The sequence below is a fragment of the Mandrillus leucophaeus genome, unplaced genomic scaffold (assembly GCF_000951045.1).
Source record: "Mandrillus leucophaeus isolate KB7577 unplaced genomic scaffold, Mleu.le_1.0 Scaffold683, whole genome shotgun sequence".
Classification (NCBI taxonomy): domain Eukaryota; kingdom Metazoa; phylum Chordata; class Mammalia; order Primates; family Cercopithecidae; genus Mandrillus; species Mandrillus leucophaeus.
The window spans coordinates 733294-751877 of record NW_012107397.1 but is presented as its reverse complement, the minus strand read 5'-3'; the positions used below and the strand labels follow the sequence as shown (position 1 = coordinate 751877).

At 37.1% G+C, this 18584-nt stretch overlaps 1 protein-coding gene across 1 annotated transcript in view; it reads right to left on the bottom strand.

Moving 5' to 3' along the window:
• Positions 1-4451: 4451 nt before the first annotated feature.
• RFX6 (regulatory factor X, 6) overlaps positions 4452-18584 on the bottom strand; it is a 58698-nt gene continuing 44565 nt past the window's right edge. The window contains exons 11-19 of the mRNA XM_012002344.1: positions 17648-17807; positions 16297-16441; positions 14574-14683; positions 13509-13626; positions 11947-12069; positions 11085-11291; positions 9224-9736; positions 7774-7986; positions 4452-5285 (exon numbers count right to left, since the gene is read on the bottom strand). Coding sequence (XP_011857734.1) covers positions 5110-5285; positions 7774-7986; positions 9224-9736; positions 11085-11291; positions 11947-12069; positions 13509-13626; positions 14574-14683; positions 16297-16441; positions 17648-17807 — 1765 coding nt within the window. The 3' untranslated portion in view covers positions 4452-5109. The remainder of the gene's footprint in view (positions 5286-7773; positions 7987-9223; positions 9737-11084; positions 11292-11946; positions 12070-13508; positions 13627-14573; positions 14684-16296; positions 16442-17647; positions 17808-18584) is intronic.

Here is an 18584-nt window from a genome sequence, read left to right as displayed (position 1 = left end):
CTCCTCCTCCTCCTCCTCCTCCTCCTCCTCCCCCTCTTGTATCCTTTTTGGAGAGGTAAGGAAGGAAAATGCATTACCTAGGCTGACTTTCAAGAATTGGCAGTATTTTTGTCATATTTTAATGGACTGCATTTGTACGAGAAGAGATTTATTTGTTGAAAAATAAAATCAGTGAACCACTAATGTATTATTTATCAAGATTTTCTACAGAAGAGGAAACATACTGTAGTATACCTAGTAGTATAGTTAAAGCAGCTGTACTTGGAGTGACTATACGAAGACCAAGTCCATTTAAGTTTCCAAGGGCAAACGCAAGTAAGTGGGCAGAAGAGAACTGGGCATTGTTTATCACTGGTCAAGATGGCATAGCTGCAGCTCTGGTTTCTACTGCAGGTCTGGGAAGCTGTCATTTCAGTGTCCCATTAGAGGCAGCCAACCATTGCTGCCCAGGGCCCTACTCACAACTCAGCTTCTCTCTCCCTCTGCTTCTCTCTGTCTCTCTCTCCCAGCCTAACTCTTCTGCCTGTTTTTTTCTCTAGACTGTGTGTGTGTGAGTTTTGCAGTCGTCGTTCCTGAGGAGATTTTTTTAATTATTATTATTATTTTTTTAAGTTCCTGGGTACATTTGCAGGACGTGCAGTTTTGTTACATAGGTAAACGTGTGCCATGGTGGTTTGCTGCACCTATGAACCCATCACCTAGGTATTAAGCCCTGCATGCATTAGCTATTTTCCCTAATGCTCTCCCTAATGCTCCCCTCCTTGCCCCCCACCCAACAGGCTCCAGAAAGTGATGTTCGCCTCCCTATGTCCATGTGTTCTCATTGTTCAACACCCACTTATACATAATAACATGCAGTGTTTGGTTTTCTCTTCCTGCTTTAGTTTGCCAAGTATAATGGTTTCCAGGTTCATCCATGTCCCTGCAAAGGACATGATCTCATTCCTTTTTATGGCTGCATAGTATTCCATGGTGTATATGCACATTTTCTTTATCCAATCTATCACTGATGGGCATTTGGGTTGATTCTTTGCTACTGTGAATAGTGCTGCAAGGAACATATGCATGTATCTTTATAATAAAATGATTTATATTCCTTTGGGTATATACCCAGTAAGAGGATTGCTGGGTCAAATGGTGTTTCTGGTTCTAAGTCTCTGAGGAATCACCACACTGTCTTCCACAATGGATGAACTAATTTCCCAACAGTATAAAAGTGTTGCTATTTCTCTGTAACCTCACCAGCATCTGAGATTATCTGATTGGATTAGTTAGATAATATGAAGTGTCATTATTGGGCAAAGTTTTGTGGAAACCACCTCATAGCGTACTGGTTGGCCTTCATTTCCTTATAGAAGTGTTATTGGAAGGACAATTCCTCATTGTGCAAATCTGACCCACACATTGTAGGACATTGACATGGATGGTCTTGGCACTAAATGCCAGTGTGCCTTCCCTGTGTAGGTATTGTGATAATAATCCCCTCTCCATTTCCAAAATAGGCTCGGGGCATGTTAGACCTTGAGGGTCTCCTGGATTTTTCTTTGAAAGGGGAACAAAGAGAAAGGCTTTTACATCCACAACTATAATGGAAATTTAGCATAAATTTTTGTTTAAACATTCTGACTTGAAAGCATACTTGGGAGCATATAACTGATGAGAGCTCTAATTTTTATTAGTGCAACACTACCTGCAGAGAGGAAAATAAACCAGGTGCATTGTGATATGTGATTCTATGTGAATGATATAGTTGGGTTTTAAGTTGTTGTAAAACAGATTCTTGGTCTCTAAATTCTATTAAGAATTTACTGAAGCCAGGATTGAGGAAAATAAACCAGGTACATGTGATTCTATGTGAATGATATAGTTGGGTTTTAAGTTGTTGTAAAACAGGTTCTTGGTCTCTAAATTCTATTAAGAATTTACTGAAGCCAGGATTGAAGTGGCTCATTCCTGTAATGCCAGAACTTCAGGAGGCTGAGGAAGGGGGGTCACTTGAGCTCAGGAGTTTTGGGAGGGTCACCCGAGCCTGGGAAGTCTAGGTTGCAGTGAGCTGTGATTGCACACCGCACTAGAGCTGGGCGACAGTGAGACCCCGTCTAAAAAAAGAAAAAAAGAAAAGAAAAATCTACTGAGTTAATTGGAGCATTCATTTGTCGTTAGGTCTTTGATCTACAGCAGCCACCACACCATAACATAAGGTTTGAAAAATGCTACTCAAGGATTGAGTTAGAGGTCTGGTACGGTGGCTTCAGCACTTTGTGAGGCAGGAGGATCACTTGAGCCCAGGAGATCAGGACCCATCTGGGTAACATAGAGAGATCCCCATCTCTACAAAAAGTTAAAAAATTGAAAAAGAAAATAAAAGAATGGGATTATAAACCAAGCATTTTTTGAATTCTGATTTCTGACCTGAATTTCACATTTCACACAAGCATTAGCAGAAACAGGCCACTTTATAATTGATACTTCACAACTTCTAAAAACTACTTGAGGAATAATATACTTACTTTTGGAAACAGAAATACTAAAATGCTAGGCAAGATCCTTTAACCTATTAAAATTAACAAGAATATCAGAAAACGCCTTGAGCACCCAGGCTTAGATCCATGAAGGAAACCATTTTTAAATGATGAGTGTGACTGAAGGGCAGAGAGGTACTATGTTGTCTCACGCTCCTTCTAGGTAAAATTAAAGACGCTGTCACCTTTAATTCACGCAGAACTAGCACTGCCTCTCCAGAGGCATTTGAAAAACTGTGAGGTGTTTTTGGTTGTCACAATGACTGGGAAAGGGAGTTCTATTGAGATTTCGTGTTTGAGAGCCCGGGATATAAATCTTGTCCAATATGCAGAAGAGTGAGATAAAAGAACTGTCCTGCCTGAAAGCCAATAGCGCCTGCATGGAGAAACACTGTCATGCATTTAACAGAGATAAACTCAAGTCCCACTGCCTGACAAAAACAGCAAGTTAGTCATCCGTCTCTTGGCGTCAAGATTGAGCACCTTGTTATCAGCCAGGTGCAAATGAGACCCAGAGATGCTGTTCACTTGTCTTGTAAGCGTCTCCCTGCTCCGGGTCATTTTCTCTCATTTACAAAGAGGGTATCAATATATGGCAAATTATTTACACTGCAATGCTTTACAAATAGGGTAGGGAAATCCTTTGCAAACAGGGTTAGAGAAAATCCTTAAATACATTCTTTTGAAATGCTTCTTTCTGTCTCCCTGATCTCATTCCCTCTGCTTCCAAGTATTCTCTGTGTTTATCCACTGGACATCTAGATCAGAGAAACAAACTCCAAATAGCCCCCTTTTCAGGCTAATTTCTCCCCTATCCGATTCAGTCCCTCTCTCCAACTAGTGTTAGATATTCCCTAAACATCACTTTCCCCACGTTGCCTTTCTACTCAAAAATCCTCTGGGAGCTTCTATTTTCTATCACATTACCCCTTCATTGTTGCACAAAAATGTACAAGGTATGACAGTGTCTTTCCTATCTTTGTATCTTCCATGTTGTTATATAATGAAGTGTCTGACACATAGATGCTGAACATATATTTAATTAGTATACGTTAAAATTTTGGTTAATTTTCAAGACTTATGGCCAAAAGCTTTTTAAAGCTGTTTTGTTTACTACTTAATTCCAAGTCTTTATTACTTTTCTCCTCTGTATTTCTACAATATTTCTAGAACAAAGAATAGAACATTTAATTTGCTATTCTTCACGATTTGTTACTGTTGCAATCTTTTTCTGTTCAATTAATTAGATTATAAACTGCATACCGTTGAACATACAACTAAGCAAATGGTAGCCATACTCTGACAGGTCCACAGATAATTGTTTGTTGCTTGCTGAAAAAAATTCTACAGTTTGTTTTACCAAATTCCATCATGATGTATAATGAGTATCTGGGGCTTATAGATCCTTTTATGATGTACCTGGGGTTTATAGGATAACCTAATCCTTAAAACAAATAATATGAGGCTTGTTATAAGACTATAGGAGAAGCCTGTAAAGTTAATGGAAGTCTCCTACCACATGCCATGAACGTTACAATAGACCTTTCAGTGAACACATATGGAAAAGAAAAAGAAACAGAGCTAGAAAGATAGTGTTATCAAATTGTATTAATTTATATGTAATGATTCCTTCACTTCTGAATTAGGCTTTGCATCAAGCTAATCCCTGAACACTCATTTACTTTCAATGTATAAGAAAGTACTTGGTAAAAGACTGCTTCTAAATCTGCAAAGTTTCAAATAGTCTATAATTCACAATTTCTTCATATTTATAGGCAAGGATATGATATGCAAATGTTTTAAAATTATAGTGTTTAACCAAACAACTTTACTCCTTAATCTCATATCCAAAGGAGCTGAGATTAAAGAGTAAATCCCCAGTACTCTTCAGAAACAGTACCAGCCCCAAGAGCACCACACCTTTAAAAATATTTCCATACATTATTTCTTTTATTCCTTTTAATCTTTTTTAAATAAAGAGGGGAAAGCACTTATCATCTCCATTCAGTTACATAGAATCGGAATGCTGCTATGTGACAGAAATCATCACACTAATGCACAGGAATTGAAAGTCAAGCAACTTTGGTATTGGCTGAATTGAATTAAGTCTTGACCTTGTAAACATTTCCATTGGAGGTAGAACATACACATTTGACTTTTTGTCAAATAAGGGATAGTAAACAATGATTCTGAGATCCCAATAAATTAAAGGTATTGTAAAGGCATTAAATATACTTTTAAAAGAAACCAAAGATAAAAGGGCACACAGACGTTTAATAAATTAGAAAGTGAAATGTAAATCTTCATAGCTGAAATGTTTGCATCTTCAAATCTTCACTGGTTTTATTTGATAATTTTTGAAACTATGATTAATAATGAGCTCACATTTTAAACTCTTAGTGTGCAGGGCAAACTCTACAAGTAACTCCATTCACTATGGAGTTGTCCATAGTACCAGTGACTTAAAAACAATGTCAGCCACTGCATATTCATTTTTCTTTACTCTTATGGAAGTCTGAGTGAATAATGATATTTGCACAGTAGAGATTGTTTTTTAAGTTTTAGCACCCCCTCCCACATTGGTGGTTTAAGTGCCTCCAGCTGCTGTTCCCATGAACACAGTGTTGATAGGTGGTAAACAGGATACCATTTCTCTACTGCTTGTTCCATGGGAGTCCAGGGTTTCTTGAGCTGGATACTGGTTGGAAGTTCCATACATACATTGGGATGAGGAAGAAGGAATTGGGGTTTGCAAACTGGAAGCTGTAAGGGAAAATATAATCAGCAATTGAAAATTGATCGACATTTTCTTTTCTCTGCAAATGCCACTCATTTTAATTCCCTGTATTTATTTTTGCACTTAGCACACATACCTATTCTAAATTTGAGTCTGTATGGTTTACCAGATCTATTATCTTTTCTTCCATTTTTTTCCCACTTGCTAGTCTCCCAGAAATTATTTCCTCTACATATTTCACAAAGAAAACTCAATTTCAACTTAAGTGCTATCACCAAACTACATCCCCCAATCTACCTTCTCTTTCCATCTGCACTTTTGTGGTTGTAGTTCAAACCACCATCTTTTCTCTCCTGTACCAACACAGCAGCCTCCTGACTGGTCCCATGATCTCCACCTTTGTCTCACCCACTCACCCTCCTGAGAGCAGCCAGAATGATATTGCTGAAGAGCAGATCAAACTTTCACTCATTTCAAATGCCATAGTGGCTTCCCATACCCGTGGAACATGATCCAAGCATCTTACCCTATGTAGATGCGCCCCTGCTTTTTGTTTTATTTTGCTCTACTCTCTCCTTCATTCAACATGCTTAAGACACACTGGCCTGCTCTCTGCCCGTTGATTGTTTTCAAATTTATTGTGATTTCAGCGGTCCTGTATTCACTGCTTCTTCTGCCTGGAACTCCTCCCTCAGATCTTCACATCTTTGCCTCCTTCTCATCACTCAGCTTTCAATTCAAATGTTTCTGCCTCAGGATTCCTTTCTCAGCTGTCCTACAGAAAGCAGCTCCTCCTTTACTATCTGTCATTTTACCCTATTTAATCAAGTTCAGAGTATTTGGCATTATCTTTTTAATGCATTTGCTCATATATTTATTGCCTTACTGTCCCTCTACTATAATGTAAACTTCTTACAGGCAAGAACTATGGCCTGATCACCACCATATCCTCACATCTAGAATGGAGTCTGGCTCCTAGTAGGTTCTCAATAAAATTCACTAACTGGCTCACTAACTCTGTATTTCCCTCATATATGGTTGCTACTTTCTTATTGCTGACATGGCATGCTCTCTGTCTAAGAACCAGGCTTTATAATTAAGAAACAGTTGAACTCAATTCTGCTTGCACTACCTATCCACTTATTCTATCCCCTCATGTTACCCTGCATCACACTTTGCAATCTACTTGTAAGCCAGCTCTGATCAACTAAAGCTTAGACTCCACCCTACTCTTAAACCTATGTTTCGTCAAAGCTTCCGCTATCTCTTCAAGTAAACAGAACTAATAGTAACAATAGCAACACAGTACATTTTAGTCTCATGGTGAGAAAACTTCCTGAAGTGGAATTTTCTGCTTCATTAGAGTAACCTAGAAGCAATGACCATTTGCAGATAGCAGGAGATGAGCTGCTAGATTCTGCTCAGGGAGCATGTGTGACAGTGACAGGAAGAGAAGGAGTACTTCCTATTGAATTATTGGAAAGGTACACTGAGTGAGGAGAGATGAAATTGATTCCATTTTCCCTTATGCTCTAGTTGTGTGTCAATGCCCTTTACTTATGCTAGTCTGAAATCAATTTCACTGGAAGATTTTAACCATCTCATATAAATATTAACACTCTGCCTTGATACTTAGTGAATATATATTCGCCCTGTGAAATCTTATTAGTAATTTTAGAAGCTAAATCTATAGTGACTAAATCTATGTTATTACCAATAACATACTAATTATACTAATTATTTATAGACTACACATATATATATATATATAGTTTTTATTCCTTTTTTCACTCACTCACTTATTGAGTTTCTACTATGTGGCAGACATTTTGTTAGGTGCTGGTGATGCAACTAGTACCAGTTGCAGAATTTCTTCATAGACAAGGATTAAGAAGGTAACCTGGTTGGAAGAAGATTCCAGGAGGTTTCATGGCAAGCACACTGTTTTTCTTATTTTTACTTACATGATATGTCAGAGCGTAATAAAAATAGCAACATTTTCTCGAGGTGTTGAATCACATTTTAAATAAGAATGAGAGAATGCTAGTAGCACCCATCACAAGACACCAGTTCTTTTAAATCTTGGAGTGATTTTTGGATACTTATGGAGATCATGAGACCTAAAGATACCTCTTGCCACTACAACTGGGTCCAACACTAATCAAGAGTGAGAAAAAGATATTATTACTGCCCTTTTAAAACTTACAGTTTTAGAGTGCATTTGACAGGTCATATTAATTTTTTGCCTCCTTAATAGATACCAGCTATTTTTTTGTAAAACATAACAGATCTAGCAGTAGGTTGCATAATGGAGATATACACAATAAGAAATGAAAACCTATTACTGTGTAGTCAGATACAAAAAATATAACTTTAGATCCAAAGTAATAATAATAAATCAACCGTGGGAACATGCTTGCTCAATTCACCTCAGCATATCTCCCTCAAGTAATGCTGCATACCTGAGGTCAACGACTTCTTAAAATGTTTCCAAGAACTACTAAAATAATTTACCTAGGACTGGAGTTCGACATGCAGCTGGAGATGATGTGTCTGTGTAAAACGAGCTGGTCTGTTTTCTACCACTGTCATCTAAAATGTTAAGTGGATCGTGGATGTCACTGTAGGGGGGCAGTGAGCGAACACTGCTGATGACAGAAACGTGCTGATTCACCATTGATCCGAGCCTATGAGACTCTGGGTAGTTTATGTTGCTTCCATAGTATCCTGTAACAGAAAATGTTGAGAATTTGCTGTTAACTTACTACAAAGAACTTTCAGAAAGCAAAAAGGTGACAAAGTAATTAGGTGATGTGCTAAAGATATCAAACTGCAAGTATTACATGTGTATCTATCTATATATGCTACAGAACTGGATTTGCGCTTGTATATAGATAAGGTTTACTGTGCTGGTTTTTTTTTGTTTTTAATACGTAAGAATTGTAGCATCATACATAATTTAATATAATAATTATAGCATAATACATAATACATAATAATTGTATTAACTTTAAGACCAGATTACACCTCTGTCAGATTTCCCTTATCTAAATTAACAAGAGCTACCTACTAAGAAAGAAAAAAGCACTATCACCTGTCACAAAAATACTACTTTCATGTGTAGATGCATATTTAGGGGAGACAAAGACTGGCCTACACTTAGGAGAAAGACACCAAAGATGTCTACACACAAAGCCTATTTTGGTGACTCAAGGTCACAGGTCTCTCCAGTTCCCTTAACTTCCAATTTTTATTGACCTGTTTTGGTCCCAATCTTTAAAATCTGCTTTTAGTTATCTGGAAGAAATATTATCCACTAAAAATGTTTTCAAAAGACAGAATATTCTTCTTTGGGGCTGTTAAGGTAGATCTCAAACATATGATATTACCTATCTTTTTTTTTTCTTTTTTTTTTTTTGTAACATGTGTGGTATTTAGGAGGACAACTTCAGGCCAGGGGTGCTGGCTCACACCTTTGGGAGGCACCTCAGCATTTTGGGAAGCCAAGGAGAGAGGACTGCTTAAAGTTGGTAGTTTGAGACCAGCCTGGGCAAACATAGCAAGACTTCAACTTCAGAAAAAATTTAAAATTTAGACAGGGATGGTGATGCATGCCTGTAATCCCAGCTACTTGGGAAGCTGAGATAGGAGGATTGCTTGAGCTCAGGGGGTTGAGGCTGCAGTGAATCATGATCCTGCCAATGCACTCCAGCCTGGGCTACAGCACAAGACCCTGTCAAAAAAAAAAAAAAAAAAAAAAGAAGGAAGAAGGGCAACTTTAGGAAAGCCACAAAAATTAGGAAATATATGTGTATGTGACAGAAATCAGCTCCAAATGTCTGTTCCATGATCTTTGGAAGCCTTAAGTGAAAGGACATGCTGGTCAGCAGAGGTGGAACGCAATGTCTGATTCTGCCTCATTGCCATCTCAAAAACCAAGAAAAATTCTTTTACATATCAATACCATTTGGTGAATTAGGAGGCAGTGTTGCTCCTTGGCAGCTGGCAGCTCCTGTGTTGCTCAAGAAATTGAAGCTTCCTGTGTTTAAAAACTGCATATTGTGTGAATCCTGGGCTTGCAGGGATGGGCCATAGCTGGATGGTGGCCGGGAGTTATATGGAGACCCCGCACAGCTACCACTGAAGAAGTCTCTTGAAAGCTGCTGTTCAGTCCAAGCCATGCATCGACCATGCTCGGTGTGATGAGGATAGAGTCCTGATGTGGGGTGGGACTGTGCCCTAAACACAGTCTGGTAGTTAGAGCTGGTGCTGTAAAAGTCATGGTTGGCTTGAGGGAGAGTAGGATAAATGGGCTCTGGGTATGTGGAGCAGTGTGATGGAGCTGACAGTATTGGGCCCACACTTGGGGGTCTCCCTGCCATTGGTCCTTGGTTAATGACACTTCCTCGGCTTGCCATGGCTGGAGAAATGGGTGGTGTCATCATATGACCAGCATTCTGTGAAAGCTCCATTTGACCTGCAAAAAATTACCAGAACATTCCTTTAGTGTCATATTAAAGTAGATGAGCTCACATCTTTAAAAAATATTCAAAATATTTATTAATGTATTGTTTTCCAACTTGCTTCATTCCTGCCCTCCAAAAATAACTAAACTGAAAAGCACCAAAAATCCAGAATTTAAAAAATATAATCACAACACATGTATGTGTCACAACAGCGGAGACGGATTTGGTGACTATAGAGGAAAGTCTGGGATGGGCTTCGTGGTCTCTCCACAGGTAGCATGGGGAGGGCGTGGGTGTCTGCTGCTCATATTTCCCCATAATTAAAAAATTAGCTGATTGTAAAACTGTTTGACTTTTAGGGTAAAAAGAAAAAGTCTCTAATGTCAAAATGGCCATGGCTTCAAAGCAGTCAATTCAAAATGTCATGCAAACACTTCTGATAAGTAATGTGATTTATGAATGCGACCAACTCTCTGGGCCTCCGATGTTCCACTGGTAGAACTGGACCCCTGAATTATAAGGCTTTTCTAGGTTTAAAATTCTGTATATGAAAAGAAGTAATGTATAAAAAAGATTTCAGAAAAGACACAAGGCAATAAGCAGATTTAAAATACTGCCGAGTAGCTAGGTCAAGCCACCAAATATTCATTTTGACACAAAAAGAACCTTAGATCAAAAGGGAGAATTATTGTAACAATTAACCTAAAATAGCAGAATCCAGTTTTTTTTTTCTTTGATACGGAGTTTCACTCTTGTCGCCCAGGCTGGAGTGCAGTGGCCTGATCTCAGCTCACTGCAAGCTCCTACTCCCGGGTTCAAGAGAGATTACATGTGCCTGCCACCATGCCCGGCTAATTTTTTGTATATTTAGTAGAGATGGGGTTTCGCCATGTTGGGCAGGCTGGTCTCAAACTCCTGACCTCAGGTGATCTGTTCGCCTCATTCTCCCAAAATGCTGGGATTACAGGCATGAGTCACTGCACCGAGGCCGAATCTACTTTTTAGGGAAGGAGAAATAAAGTCTCCTCAAAATCCAAAAATAAGCAACCCATTTTTTTATCTTCAAAGCATCTTAAGAATTTTATGTATACCTCATCTAATTATTTCTTCCACTAAATTAATTATTCATACTTCTAATATAATTTATGAAGTGTGTTAAAACATGAAACCTGTGTTAATAACAGTATTATTACCATTGCTGAAAATCACAAAAATATTATAAATCTTTATTAAAACTCAGTTAAGATCATCCTTTCTTATTGTTGGAATTCCTGGAGTAGAGGTTACGAGTTTTAAGAAAAACGAAGGAACAGGCTTCTCTGAGATGCGCTGGAACCTAAGCAGTTCTCTTTAGCGTACCTGTGAGCGGCATGTTGTCTGTATTCCCAGCAGGGAACGGGTGCAGAGCAGGGCCTAGGCCTCCAGATTGACTGGATGGCAGAGGGAGATAGGTTGTCTCCACATGGCTTTCATTCTTCACAGAGTCGCTGGAAACCATGCTCCCTTTATTACGGTTGGCCAGAAAGCATGAACTCGGAGAAGCAGTGAAAGCAGCTTTACTCGCATCTGTAAAGAGTTTTTAAAATGGGAAATTTGAGATTTTTTCTCATATTCCTAGTAGATACACCCAAGTAAAAGAAAATGAAAATGTTTCATTGTTGAGTATTGAATCTGGAAACTACTAAGCAATGTTTCCCATGGGAAGTGAGACTAGCAGACCTTTGCTCTTGGCAGTGATGCTAGGGTTTTTTTAGCTGCATATTTGTGGATGTGGATGTAGATGAGGAGCACTAAATAATCCACTTTGGAGTGAAGTCTTCAAAATGCAAGTTGTCCCATCCCAAATAGATGTGTTTCCTTCCTTCTCTAAACTCCTATAGAACCTATTTTTACACCACTTCCCTATGTAGTATACCATATGTGTCTTGAATTACAGTTATTTTTTGTATTATAGTCACTTCTCCAACTTCACCTTAATTCCCAGAAATTAAGATCACCAATTTTGTATACTTCAGAGTTTCCAGTAAAGTACTTTTGACTACTGTACATATCAATGAATGAAAGAAAAATAGTGCCCCAATAGTGTGACTATATGGTGAGAATTAGTTTGGAGAAAAACTCTGAGATTATGATAAACCCACTTAATATTTGCACTTACAAATTCTTGAACTTCAGATTTAAACAAAGAAATACGCAAAACAAAACAGTTATTTTAAGTTACCTGAATTCTTCATATACTTGTCCAATAAATTCTGTAACTCCTGCTCTTTGTCATTATTAAACTGGGTCTCCATGGCCAGGAGAATGTATTCATCAAGAAGCATTCGAATCAAATGAAAAGAACCTTGTTTATGGATGGAGAATGAAGAGAGGACAGTGTGAAATGTGAAAAGGGGAGAGAAAGAGAAGGAAAGGGAAAGAGAAGTCAGTTATCTTTGTGACCATCTCGCAACACTTTACAAGGAGCAACTGAAATAAACAAATACTTGTTGGACTTTAAATGACCTGCTAAGACCAACATGCTTAACTTGGATCTCTGATCTTTCTGTGTATTGCCTGCCCTGCTCTCTGTGTGTACTGTCCTGCCAGCTCTTTGGCCACTAATTACATCAAAGGAAAATACGGATGAAAGTGAGACATGCTTTATGCTTTAAGAGGGCACACATTGGAGTGTGATAAGCTTTAACTTGGGGAGAATGACTCTACTCTGCTCTATTTCTGTTTACTTTGTACTAAATAATTAGACAATGGCGAACATGGTCTGAAAAAAGGCAAGTAAAGAGTTATCTTTCTAGCCTGAAACAAAATATTCTTAGATTTGGCAAAAACTAAAAGAGTAATTTTCAAGTGAAATATGTTCTGGAAAACTAAAACTTCTTTTAACTCTTCAATAGATTTTCCAACAAAAGTATTTTTCGTAGTAAGACCAGACTTCAATGCTGTATATTTTATAAAACTTTAAATATGGGAAGTCTATTTCAAATAATAGACAATGCATTTTGTTTATTCTTCAATACAAATTCACTGATTTTATTTAATTCTACGGAACATTAAATACAAACAATTTAGTTAATTGTAATCTCTTTCATAATGTGAAGATTTCCTGAAATGCAGCTACCAAATGCAGAGTTCCTACCCATGAGCTTAACATTATAACTATAAAAAGGAGTCTCAGGAATTTTAAGGAAAAAGAAGGTATTCAATTTTATAAAAAGCTAACTTAACCCTCTGTGTCTCCCAAGGCGTATAGAACAGGAAAGATGGGTCAGAGACATGAGAGTGTGTCTTCTAAGCTGTTTATTGATTCCTGGAGTGCAGCTATATGGGTGCTCAGAAAAGATGCAGAAATTTGCCATATTGCAATGAATAATAATTTTGTAAAATAATGTCTTAATTATCGTTTAACAAAGAAAATTTATCCAAGCACTGATGGAATGTAATGATAATAGCTGCTATGCATTAAGCATTTCCTGAGTGCTAGGCAATTTGTTTTTATAAACATCATCTCACCAAAGTACCTACATAACCCTTTGAAGAGAATAGTCTTCCCCTTCTTCAGTGAGCAGATTGGCCCACAGCCAGAGAGGATCATTGTTAGGATTTAATCCTGCTTATGGTCTGACTCCTAAACCCAGGTTCATAACTACCATTTTCTCATAGCTCCATATTTAGATACAGTTTAAGAAGTGACAATGTAACATGTTTAAAAATTGACAGGAGATGTGACTGGGGAACAAATGATATAATTCATGTAAGAACAGTTTTATAATGCACATATGTTACCAAAACTGGATGCATTGTTCAAGGTGAGATTATGCATTACTCGAGCACCAAAAAAACTCCACTTTAACAGAAAGTCTTGAGCTCTCTTCTTTAATGACCTTCCATTTTGTTTGCTGGTCTAAAAGTAAAGGAACAAAATGAAACTATAAAATCTGTCCTCTCAGTACTACATTAATCCTATGTTAGATCAAGAGGTAAATATACTGTCTAACAAATGGACAGATGGCATGGCATTTATTTCATCAAATAAAACTATCTGTCCTGGGAATTTAATGTTAGCCTGTCTTTGCTGATGTTCTAAGGGTAATAAGTCTGTATTCAATATGGCTCTGTTTCCTAACAGAATTAGACAGCAAAATGAAATAATTTTCAAAATATTTTTATTTTTAATTTTTCTTTGACAGAGCTTTAAAAAGAACAGAAAGTGAGGTGTGAAGGAAGGGCTATATATTTTTGTGAATGATTGGCTTCTTTGGTACTGAATGGTAAGCTATTTTCCTTCCAGAAGGAAAAAAGTCCCCAAACTATAACTACTTTCCTTGATATGGAATAGCTAACACCAACTAGTGATGGATATATTTGTTCTTATTGCTTGTTTCATGATGGATGACTAGGTTAACTGAAGAAAATTAAGAAACCACAGAGAAAACACAAAATACTGAGCTTTTGGAATTCAGAAATGCAAATGCTTAGAACCATGTTTTCCATCAGCATTTATGAAATCTTGCTTTCTAGAAACGGGCCAGATCATTCCAGTTTCTAGGTTTATCTTTCTCTGCTGATGTTATCAGCTGTAATGTTATTGACTGATAGGGAAGGCAGAGCATCTTGTAGTCTTTGGGCGAGAAAGGAGAAATATACTGAAATCCATGCCCAGTGCTCTCAAATCTTGACATACTCCTAATCTCAATATTTGGCCTGCCTTATTCGTAGAGCATCAAAAGCTTTTCAAAGCCTTCACACACACCGCCTTCCACCCCTCTCCCCCCAATCAAAAAATTATAGCCAGTTTAGCATTTACTCTTAACAAGAAACTTATTTTCTGAATCTGTCATTAAAAAGTACCTTAATAACTCTCTGCTCTACCACAGTATCCAACCATTCAATAAAAGCCTCCACGGTGGCATTCTTCTTAAGGAGATCCTTCAGTTCTTGGAACACAGTGATAGAGTCATCTACCCAGGAAAAAAAAAAAAGAAAGAAAAGAAAACAGAATATTGCACTCTACTTGGAATCCAAGAGAAAACCTAAAACTAGGAATCATCAATACTTTGATAGCATGAAAGGGAAAGACAGATAAATGGTGAAAAGAATTAGTATCATATATTGAAAACAGTAACAAAAAAATCCTTAGTACTGTACTCTTCAATGGTGTGTGTGTGTGTGTGTGTGTGTGTGAGAGAGAGAGAGAGAGAGAGAGAGAGACAGAGAGAGAGGATCTTGCTTTGTTGCCCAGGCTGGAGTGCAATGACATGATCATGGCTTACTGCAGCCTCAGACTCCTGGGCTCAAGTGATCCTCCTGCCTCAGCCTCCCAAGCAGCTTGGACTTCAAGCATGCACCAACATTTAAAAAAAAAAAAATGTAGAGAAAGGTCTTGCTATGTTGCCCAGGCTGGTCTTGAACTCTTGGGATCAAACAATCTTCCCACCTCAGCCTCTAGAAGTGTGCCCAAAATTTTAATAAGTGTATATATCTTGGTATATATTGAAATATAGATTTCAATATTATATATATGTGTATGCATATACTAGGGAAGATTAAGTTGGTTATGTAGTTAAATATTCATTTTGAGTCTAATGTTTTCATTAAATGGAACAGATTAGTTAAAAGCTAATGAATGAACCTAAGCTTGGTGATTTCCTGCTTTCCAAAATATCCTTTATCTTTAGTAAAAGTTAAGTTCTTCACTGCAGAATTGAGCCATTTACCCGAATAACGTTTTATCATGTAATATTTAAAAGGACAGTTTAAGACTATCCTTCTATTAAAGGGTTTAAGGTTTACTGAATCTCAAAAGGTAATACTATTTTGCGTTAGGAAATAAAAATTGGAGTTGACATTGGGCCCCAGAGAGCAGTCCATAGTTTGTGCACCAGTGTATGGGAGGCTGCAGGCTTTGTCTTTTCAAAGACAGTGGGAGGAAAAAATAGTGGCTGTTATCCCTTGGAATTCAAGACTAGTTGTCTAGCCACACATATTGGCTTGGTAGTCTCTGTCAGATGGTCTAAATCTGAGTAGGGAGTCTGCTTTGAAAAGCAGTATTGTGCTGTGATACCATTTTGATATGTATCATACAACACAGGATGACAAGACTATAAAACACATGCAAATTTGTACACATGTAATGTAAAACTGAAAGAAAACTTACAAAACTCAAAACCATTTTGATTATTTTCAGATTATTTCCATTTCATTTATTTCTAGGTAATAAGATTATAGATGACTTTTATTTTACTCAATATTTTCTGTATTTTCACAGTGAGTAACTATAACTATTTTTTATTAGAAGATAATTTTTTTAATTAAAAATATTTTTATAAACCAGATTTTTTTTTTAAATCAGATGTGATTTTTCAGCCCAGAACACCTTTGACGATGTGGGGAAACATGTTTGGTTGTCTCAGCTTGGAGGAGGCTGCTACTGTCATCTAATGGGTAGAGGTCAGGGATACTGCTAAACATCCTACAACACACTGGACAGGCTCCTCCAACAGAGTTACCCAGCTCAAGATGTCAATTTCCTGAGCTTGGGAAACCTTGTTCTAAACAAAGAGAATGGACTTACGTTCAGTGTAGATACCAGATTCAGTGTCTGTGCTGCCTGAAATGGTAAGAAGGGCTTGAGAGCCAATGCTGTTCAAATCAACCCTTTCAATATCAGATACCATAGAATTAACGACATGCTGGTCAAAGAGAGCTGGTCTGGCAATCTGCATAGAGAAAGTAAAGAAGACATTACATTATTATCATTTCTAATGTATCTAGAAGAAATTTTTAGCTATCAGAAAAATAGTTCCTTGAGATAAAAGTATCATAAATAACTTTTTTCTTGTTTTAAAGATAAAAACAGCAGCTGAGACTCATGATCATCTCTGTTAAAAGTTTGAAAATTATTTTTAACTTAGAAAATATAAATGGATTTTCTTTGTCCATGATCATAAAATAAGAATTTTTAAATGTTACATTTCCTATCTGAAATTATCTCAAGCTTGTCTTTTAAAATTTAGAAGGCAAGAAATCTTCATAAAGCAAATAATCATTTTGGGGAAAGAGAAGTCGATTTTAACAATATACAATGTGTAATTCTTAATTTATGAATGACTTTTGTTCTCCCTACTTAAAAGAGCTATGATTAGTCGGCAGTTTAAAATGTGTTAAGTTTGTGGTTTCACAATATTAAGTATCACATAGGCTAATTTCTCACAACCTTATTTGTAGCAATTAGATTCACATGGCAAATAAATGTTAAATTGCATTCAAGTTTTTTAAATTTCAAATCACAGAGAGGTTGCAAAGGTAGTGCAGAGTATTTCCATATACTCTCCATCCAGCTTCTTATCATCTTCTGTAACTATTGTATATTACCCAAATCAGGAAATTAACAATGGTACAATACTATTAACTACAGACATAATTCGAATTTCACCAGCTTTCCCACTAATGTGCTTTTTTTATCATAGCATTCATTTTTGGGTCTCATGTTGCATTTAGTTGTTGTCTACTTAGCTCCCTTCAATCTGTGAAAGTTCCTCAATCTGTCCTTATCAGAAGATTCTTTTTTTTTTTTTTTTTTCTGAGACGCAGTCTCGCTCTGTCGCCCAGGCTGGAGTGCAGTGGCTGGATCTCAGCTCACTGCAAGCTCCGCCTCCCGGGTTCCCGCCATTCTCCTGCCTCAGACTCCCGAGTAGCTGGGACTACAGGCGCCCGCCACCTCGCCCGGCTAGTTTTTTCTGTGTTTTTTAGTAGAGACGGGGTTTCACCGTGTTAGCCAGGATGGTCTGGATCTCCTGACCTCGTGATCCGCCCGTCTCGGCCTCCCAAAGTGCTGGGATTACAGGCTTGAGCCACCGTGCCCGGCCAGAAGATTCATTTTTTATATGGTAATTCAAATGCTCTCAGCTTAGCAATCAACATACCTGAGCAAGATGTAAGAAAGATGTTTGTCGTTTCAGAGAAGATACAAATCTTCGCACAATAGGTATTTTCTTATCAGTTAGGGCTTCTGGCAAGTTTTCCAAGGATGAAACAACCCACTGTTCCCAATTTTTAGCAAAATTTCTTATGTCTGCTAATAAGCTACAAAGAAGGCTATATGTTAAATGCTTCATTGTTAAAAAATGCATTAAACAGTTATATTTTAATTGAAGTATATTATTATTCTATGATTTCATGAGCAGTACTTTTGAAGTCAGACAGCCTAGGTCTGCCATTTATCATCTTTTCTATGATATATTTTTTAAATGTTTGTGGATGCATAGTAGGTGTATATATTTATGGGGTACATGAGATGTTTTGTTATCATCTTGGTCAAAACACTCAAGCTCTTCAAACTCCACTTCAAGTACCCAATTCAGAGTACAGAATAGATATTTAAAGACTACAATTGATAATTAAAAGACATTATTGGTCAGGCTAATACCAACTATCATATAGATGAAATAATCTAGAGGAAAAGATAAATAAAAAGTAAAATTTGTTTTATCAAGCAACATCTATTTTTGGAGCACCAACTATGTCCAGTCCTATATGAATTTGTACCCCCAAAGTACTAAAATAAATTTTATCATTTCATTAGATTTTGTTTTCAGAGAAAAAGTTGGGGTTTTTTTCAGAATTCTATTGTTCTTATATTGAAAAGTTTTTTGAAAAATCTTCTGGTATTGTTTCAATAAACTATTTGAGATTTTATTCCTTTGTTAAAAGAAGGCAGTGATTTCATCATGCCACTTTCTGCTTTTGTAATTAAGACAAAAGTTAATAATAAAATATAATAATTTATCCTATAGTTTTTATTCTTGTGGTTATTTTCCATTATCTTTTTTATCATACTCCAGCTAGTTTCCATTGAAAAAT